At 35.2% G+C, this 9,125-nt stretch overlaps 1 protein-coding gene across 1 annotated transcript; it reads right to left on the bottom strand.

The window, feature by feature from the left end:
* Positions 1-543: 543 nt before the first annotated feature.
* LOC139898620 (pentatricopeptide repeat-containing protein At1g74900, mitochondrial-like) lies at positions 544-2,645 on the bottom strand. The gene has a single exon (XM_071881375.1). It carries the CDS (start codon positions 2,312-2,314, stop codon positions 851-853), a length of 1,464 nt encoding a protein of 487 aa, XP_071737476.1. The 5' UTR covers positions 2,315-2,645; the 3' UTR covers positions 544-850.
* Positions 2,646-9,125: the final 6,480 nt, after the last annotated feature.

The raw sequence follows: 9,125 nt of genomic DNA, 5'->3' as shown, positions 1-9,125 counted from the left end.
AGAAAAGTATCATAAAACCACCCATAAATAACCACCCATAAATAAGTAACTAATCAAGGTTGGATTTTCATTAGTATTGTTCATATTTGTATGACATTCGAAGGACTCGTGAAGGATTTTGTTAACTATAGTTGATTGTTATATTTCATTAATTCATTCATTGATGATTTAAGTAAAAGAGGAGAACTTTATGATATTATTTTGTCTTTTTATTTTATTTCACATCATTTAAAGACTCCAATAAGCTAACTTATGGTAATCTTGACGTTGTTTATCTTCCAACAAGTTCTTTGTCATCGCCAATCGCCATCATTCACAATTGCATCTGCAAATTAGTTAGGAACGTTTATCATAATATATTATATTATCATAAATATATATAAAAAACACTAACACCACATATTATTTGACATTTTTTACGAAAGAAATAACCTAAATATAAAAAACAAGCAAGAGATACTTTCATAAAAAATGAAAGAACCAGAATCAAGAAGACAAAGCCCAACAAACTAAACAAAACTAAAAAACAACAAAATAAGGCAACGAGTCCCGACACAACCAACTTGCCTAAACAAACGCATAACACAAAAATAAGAAAGACAACCTAACCGGCCAGAACACCTAAACAAGAACTAAACGAACGAGACCGAGAGGAAGCTAACTCGAAGAACCATCAACTCCCTCGATACCATCCATTATAATTTTAAGAAAATTCTACGAAAAATGTTTTCCGTAACTAAATGCTGCTACATTGAACATAAATTAACTCAACAACAGTAGTATCGGATACTAGCTTATAGAGATGAAAGTATTTAACTACATACAGAAAACATATACAGCTTTCATAAGATCATAATCTGAAGTGACGAGGGAGACGACCACATCTACTTTGTGCCCTAAGTATCTCTTTAGCAAAATCTTGATTTCCAGTAAGCAAAAGCCCGTTCAAGATTCGATTAAACGTAAACTTTCGAGGAATAAATCCTCTTTCCACCATTTCTATCAACAATTTCCCCGCCACCATTAAATCATCAGGCCTCTTCCTCCCAAACATTCCACTAATCAAAACATTGTACGAATCCAAATTCGGCAAGCATTCGCCGCTACTCATGCTCTCAAAAACTTTCAAACTCTTCTCAATTTCACCTTCATCACAATAATACCTAATAATCACATTAAAAGTTTGAACATTTGGTTGACATTCATCATGTTTCATCTTATCCAAATACTCCATTGCCTCATCCATCTTTCCAACATGACACAAACCTCTTATCACTACATTGTAAGTTGTTGTATTAGGTGTATAACCCTTTTTCAACATCTCCTCAAACACTACAATAGCATTTTCAACATTGTCTTTTTTACATAAAACTTGAATAAACGCATTGTAAGTTGCAACAGAAGGAAGTATCCCAGCACCAATCATTTCATCGAACACCTGGCGGGCCTTATGAATCTCACCTGCCACCCCAAATCCGTGCACCACTGTCGTATACGTAACAACATCCATCACACATTTTCGCCTTTTCATCTCCAAAAAAAACTGCCAAGCTTCTTTAAGCTGGCCCGCCTTAAAATACCCGTTAAGAATCACATTAAACGTTTTAAGAGTGGGCTCGAGACCATTTTCTACCATCTCCCTCAAAACCTCTAACGCCCTCGGTGTTCGTTTAATCAAACAAAAACCATTAGCGATTATGTTATAACTAATCGTATCAGCTCTAAATCTTCTCTTTAAAACCTTAAACAAGTTATAAGCCATTTCAACTCGTCTAGACTTGCATAGAACATCAAGAAACGTATTAAAACTATTCAAATCTTGTTGGCAGCCATATTCTTGCATCGACAAGAAAACTTTAACAGCTTTGTCAGCTTTTCCAGCTGAGATGTATCGTTCTGTTATGATTGCAAATGTTTTGTGAGTGGGACCCAACTTGTGTTTCCGCATACGGGCAACAAGAGTCCAAACAGTCTTGTAGTCGCGTAATCGGGCAGCGATATCAATGGCGTGGTCAAAAGATGTGGTGGAGTGGGTGTAAGTGGGGTGGCGTTCGAGCAGCTTAAAGAACTGAAGGGCTTTAGGGCCATGGTTCCATAACCGTTTTAAAACTTTGTTCACCAAATCTGGTGTCCAGCAGACTGAGCTGGTTTCTAGATTTTTGGTTAGGGCTTGTGGGTCCAACTTTAGGATGAGGTTGGAGAGGCCGATGACATCATCCTCCGCCAACGTGTTAGTACTGAGGTTGTGGAACGACAATTTGTTTTTTACAGAACAGACAAGAGAGGAGTTGTTTCTTAAGTGAAACGGCACCATTTTACAAAGAGGTCAAAACAAGGGTTTGGTTTGACTCAGGCATTTCATCAAACACCTTCCATGCATCTTAAAACCTATTCAATTTTTGATTCTAGTTAAAGTGAAAACAGGAGACTCTAACATACACTGAAAACATAACAATGGTTGAAATTTCATACATTGTGTACAGTGTGATTCACATTTTATTTTACCCAACAAACTAGAAAGCGTATGTAAATGTGACTAGAAGATACCATTCGGTGGGAATATACAAAGGAAGCCACGTGACAGCGATGGATTCCGTGCCGATTGAGAAGGAAATATCGAAGGTCGTATAGTTTCTGTTTCAATAAAAATCGGAGTATAATCCAAAGACACGGCGCGGAGTATAAGGTTAGTCGGGAATGAACTTGAACTATTTTTATTCAGACGAGTGCGTAGTGTTTAACTAATAAAATTTCATTTTCACTTTTTCATTCTGATCGTTTTTATAAAAGTTGTGAGTATGTTTCTTTCGTGAAGGTAATTCTTTTTTTACTTTAGTTTGACGAAAAACGAAAATTTAAATTTAAGATTCGGAGATCCAAACTCTTTACAAATAAGTTAGAGCATCGTCTAATTAAACATCCAACGATCTTTTAAACCAACCATAAAATAAACTAGACCTTAATGCACAATTCGACAATCAACCACTTTAACCAAACAAACACAAACCATTTTACAAACAATTTCGAACAATTTATTGAACTAAACACGTCTAAAGAACATACAAGATTTCCATCGTCTTAATAATGCCAAAATTAATGTCGGGACCACAACAGAAACACGAGCACGAGCACGAGCAACCATTACCCATCACAAACTAAAAGAAACAAACTAATAAAAAGAGTCACACATCTACACCTTTTTAAACCATAACCCTTCACAATTTTGACCCAAAACATACGGATATGTTAATTAAGAAAAAAATTAAAGATAGCGCTTAGGGTTATCCTTAACAAATTTAGACATGCATGTATTGTTTGTATCTTCAAAATAACTACTCACTTCCTTCACATAACTTCTCCAATGGATCACTAAATCTTACTAAAATAAATTCTTAAAGATAGCTTTTACGACTACAAATAAAAAAATTCATTAATGAATGTATTATTATATAAGCTTTACAAATTTTTAGATCCTTTAAAATTTTCGAGTTATGTGTGACTGCACACGCTTAAGACACCCTTGATGAGAGTATATATGAAACATAAGTTAAATGCACTATCTATTAATCATATGGTGATAGTTCAACTATTTTATATGTTTGTCAAGTTGTAATATAAATTCAGAATTTTAGTACTAAATACTAATACTAATACTCCGTACTAATTTAAGTTATATGATAATATTAGTATGATGATAGACTTGCTCGTTTGACTAGTAATTCCATTAGCTTGTTTGTTTCGAGAAATTAAAACGAGTTTCGATCATGTCGAGTCGAATATTAATGTTCGCGAGTTCTGCTCGACAAGCTTATCGAGTAATCATTTTTTTAGTTCGACTCAAGTTCGAGAGCTCGAATTCAAGATATATGAGCTCGTGCTTAAAATTGAATAGTTCATTAAATGCTTGATATTTAAACACTCATAGGTCATGCAATATGTTACACAACCGGTAAAACCATATCTAACCCCGCATTACAAAAGTGGCGTCACTGAGCTGGAAGCCAAGTGGCTATTTTCTGATGCCACTGACGGACATAGTGCATCGTCAATTTGTGAAACAAATGGCGTTAGTAAGAATCTAATGAAAAGCGAAAGGAATGTTAGTGTTTGTTTGACCAATCACATTTTTATACCCTATTTTTTTTTTTTTATGGGTGATGATATTTCTACATTCAAATTTGATAGATCCACTACTATTTTACACAGTTTCCCCAAAATACCCCTCATATCTTAACTCACCTCAACCTAATTATTCAATAAATTTTTTTTACCGACGAATGTGGATCAGTGGATCATTTACTTCAACGGCCATCATCATTTGCACCCACACACGCTAGAAAGAAACTCTTACCCGAGTTGCTCGGTAACTAATTGTGAGACCTGAGTTGCTTGGCAACTAATCGCAAGAAATTGGAGAGAAAACCTTCCGCTCCCAGGAATTGAACCCGGGTTGCTTGGCAACTAATCGCGGACCCTTCCACTCTGAGACATGATACCATTGAAGCAAACGTCAGTTGGTTCATTATTCTATACATACATGGATACTTTAGGAAATGATGAAAAAATATGGTGGATCTATCAAAATTAAATCTGGATTTATCACCTCCCTTTTTTTATTATTAGTTATTTATTTTTATACAACAACAAAACCCAATCCCATATATGTGGGGTATGGGCAAGGTTGGAGAACTCGGATCTCGGAGAGATCTCGTTTGGACATTTTTGAGGAGATCTCGGCATCCCGGAATGATCTTGGGGAGTTCTCGGGTGTTGACTTACGTTGACTTTTTTTAGTTTTTTAATATAAATATACATATATACGTAAATAAATGTATATTTATATACATTTGTAAGATTTTTTTTTTTAAAAAAAGGAGAAATTTGGAAGAAAATTTGAGAAATTACATATTTTAAGAGAAATTTTGAGAAATAAGCAAGAAAATCTGAAAAAAAAACGTGGCTTTGACCAAGTTTGACCCCCTTGAGCGAGAAATCTCGGGAGATGGTAATCTCGTCTCGGCCGCCTTCCAAAAAAGAGATCCCGGGGAGATCTCGGAGAGAAATAAGACGATTTACAACACTGGGTATGGGAGATGTGGGACGTAGACAATCTTTCCCCTATCATTAATTTTTTCACCCCGAGTGAAACACTCCCAAGAATAGAGAGTCATCCCTCTCTCGATTCGACGGATAAAGAAATTGATTCCAAACGAAACTCCGACCAAAAGTAGAAAAATAAAAAAATAATAAACAAAAATAAATAAATAAATAAATTTCGCCATGTAAATGGTAGAATCAAATTTTCATGGATTTTAGAACATGTGTGGAGTTCAATTTAGACTCTAAGCGACAGTCAAGACGCTAATAATTTGACGCTTGCTATTGTCTCACTTAATAAGCCACAGTCAAGACGTTTATTTTTATACTATTAATTAATTAATTTTACACTCGATTTAAATCATATTTTAACACATCACTTAATACTTTTTCACTCGCCAAATTTAACATTCAACTATTTAACTTTACTCTATGACATTATCACGTCACATTCAGAAACTCACTTTTTATCTCACTTTTTATCAAAAAGGACATCACCCGCCTACATGTCAACAGTCAGAATTAAAAGTGGTAAAAGTGTTTTTGCTAAAAAAAAAAAAAAAAAAAAAAAAAGATTAATTAATTTTATTTAAAATTTACAATTTACTATACCTCGTGAAATTAGAATTCTAAAGCCCAAGCCCAATATCAATAGTCCATTAACAATATAACACCCGATCCCTAACCAAAACAAACTTTAACAGTCATCAATCAATCAATCAATTTAGCTTTCAAAATGGCGATTGAGGTTGAAGAAAGTGAAGCAAGAAACATATACATACCGCAAGAATGGTCGCAGGCGGCTGACACCGTAGCTGCTTCTGTTCACAATCCAGCTGCCTTCATTTGTGGGCCCAAAAACAGCGGCAAGTCAACCTTCTCTCGCCTTCTTCTTCACCTTCTCCTTCGCAGGTAACTTGTAACATATTCCCCTACTATCACATTAATTTCTATACCTTTATGTATATAAATACGTTCGTTCAACATTTTGTTGTGTAAATTTCTGTTTATCAGCTTCACGTTACCTCCATTAAAGAATTGTTGCATTAGGCATTAGCCCATATTTAGGTGAATGAGTTGTTTTATCATGCCTACTGGGGATAATTCTTTTCAACCTAGGAATCGGATTTTTCATTGATTGTCCTTAAATAATCATCTGTGATGTTGATTTAGATGGTGGGTCGCTTATTAGTTTGTTGGAGTGTTCGTGTTAGTTGTTTGGATTTTTGATTGGAATTTTTTAGGTCCTCCTGTTGATTGAAACTGAGTCTTTGATTTCTAATAGTTGTTTTAGGGCATGTAGTCAAAGTTATCCTTTAGAAGTGTTGTAATTTCTAGCTTATTGCTACTCTTATTTTTATTTATAATATATAATATATAAAAAAATTGTTGCCCTTTTAAAAAAGCTATAATAGATTCAATTTGTTTGAATAATTTATCTGGTGCAAGATTAAAAGCTTTTAGACGCATCAGATAAGGTGATTCGAAACAGTCTTATTCATCAGAATACCGTATAAATGAAACTGGTAAATGGTAGAGATGACTGATGAGGTTATGTTATCTGTAATTATAATAGTCTTGCTTTTTTTTTTTTTTTTTTCCTAGAACGAGGCATTGATATGTAAATGTTGAGTTTAAGATAGATAGAACGAGGCGTGACATCCAATGCAAGTATCAAAATAATGAGCGGAAGCATGTATCATGTATCGTTCAAGGACCTGAGAAAAACATAGAAATCTGTCAACGAAAACGTTGGTGAAATCATAGATTTAAGTAAGTAAGTACAAGTGAACCACAAGATTTGCATCAATGAAATAATAGTAATACATTCCAAAAGTTTGTTTCACGAGCACCCAATTATCAAAGCTTAACATTCCTTCCATTGTATACCCCATCACTTAGTACTAGAACAAACACTGATTCTCGAAAATATATTTCATCCGTAGACGGTAGCGAACCGTCAGGGATGAGGGTTGTCAACCCATATGGCCATATAACATAAGTTCTCGCTTACACCCGGCAAGTGTAACTAATGATAATCGAATTGAGGATTTTTTTGTTCTAAACTCGTATGTAGAATGTTTGTTTTCCCGTTCTTGTGTTCACTTAGTTCAAAAGAATCGTTTATGTTTTCTCATCCCAAATATAAGTTCAAAAAGAGTAAAAGTGGGACTATGATCTCACCTTGAGTGCACGAGTAGTAAAGTACTTCGACAAGTAAACGTGTGCAAAGAACAATGCTAGTCTTGACCTAAACAATAGGTTTGTATCAATAACGGTAAACACGATAGGTCAAAGATGTTCAATTAGTCCTATGGCTCGTTAAGACTCGATCATAATAGCATGTGAATCAAATTGTCATGTTTCATGCAAGGTACAAGTATAAAAACATGTTAGAACGATTGCACAAATATTTGGTTAAGTTTGATTAAAAGTCAAACTTTGGTCGGTCAAAGTCAACGAAAGTCAACACGTTCGGGTCGGGTTCCGAACTATTTTTCTGAGGTTTTTAATCATATATGAACATGTTAGAACAAGTTTCATGTGAATTGGAGGTCCGTAGTATGCCAAACATTTTCCATAAAATGGACACCGGAGACAGAAGCTGGGCACGGCTTATGCCGCGCCGCGGCACCCTTCTGTCGCGCCGCGACAATAGGCGGGTGCTGGTGCCTGGTCTGTTTCACTTGTCCAACTTGATCCAAACTTCAAATAAGCATAAAACGCAAACCACAAACACTTAGGACTCGCACCTTATATCGTTGGAAAGCTCTTTTGACATAGAATGCAACTAAACACAATTTAACAATCAAAAACCTCATTTGTAACAACCGAGTTTTCCAACCAAGTGATCATTCAATGCCCACATTAATGCTTCAAACTCACCAATGCACATTTAATGATTTGGGCATTCAATGCATACATGTGACATGCCATTTTGTAGGTAATGGAGCATACAATACAACTAACAACTTACTAACAACAATTCATGGCAATCAACGCATCAAATAATCACTTCAAGTTCTTCAAACCCTAACTCAATTCCACCAAAAATCAATAATCAAGCTCATGAAGTTTTCTAAGGCAACCTACACATCAAATTGAAGCTAGTGATGCTAGTAACACAATTAAAACATCAACTTTCAACATCTAACAACATATGATCATCCAAAATTCAAGAACAACACACCAAAATTCAAGTTCATGCTAGTTACACTAAAACAACGAGATCGAGCATATAAATCATATATTCATGTTAGACTTGAGCCATAGACACTAATTAACACTTTTATAAGTTAAAAACATCAAGAACACAAAATCTAGTGATTTTAGAAAGTTACCCAAATGAGATGAAGTTGGTACCAAAATGAAGAGGATGAAGAGAGGATCACGAATATGTAATTTATTTGGTTGCTAGCTCCCTAATCCGGATTTAGATGATGAATGTATGAGAAAGGAAATTGGGTGTGTTCTTGCTAGAGAGAAAGAGAGAGAGATAGGGAGATGGTAATGAATGGGTGAAAGGGGTTTGACCCTTTGACCTAGTCAAGGGTTTGATCCCTTGTCAAGTTTAGTCCCTCAACTTTCGTTCGGGTGCGGGAATTACCTAAACGAGATAATTTAAAACGCGTATCAACGGGAGATGTTATAAACATATAACGGAGTTTAAATTAGTATAACGGAAAAGTAAATGGAAAAAGGCGGGATGTTACACTCATGTTCTTCCTTGTTCTTCGAGTAAATCAATATGTCATCGATAAAAACAATGACAAATTTGTCTAAATACGGTCTACAGATGCGATTCATTAGATCCATGAATACTGCTGGAGCATTAGTTAATCCAAAAGGCATGACTAGAAACTCATAGTGACCGTAACGGGTTCTGAACGCGGTTTTAGGAACATCTTCTTCCTTCACTCTCAGTTGATGATATCCGGAGCGTAGATCAATCTTAGAATAAACACTTGATCCTTGCAATTGATCAAACAAATCATCAATCCTCGGTAATGGGTACCGATTCTTGATCG

The sequence above is a fragment of the Rutidosis leptorrhynchoides genome, chromosome 3, assembly GCF_046630445.1.
Source record: "Rutidosis leptorrhynchoides isolate AG116_Rl617_1_P2 chromosome 3, CSIRO_AGI_Rlap_v1, whole genome shotgun sequence".
Lineage (NCBI taxonomy): Eukaryota > Viridiplantae > Streptophyta > Magnoliopsida > Asterales > Asteraceae > Rutidosis > Rutidosis leptorrhynchoides.
Note: the sequence above shows the minus strand (reverse complement) of the source record. Positions and strands in the feature narration are given on the sequence as shown.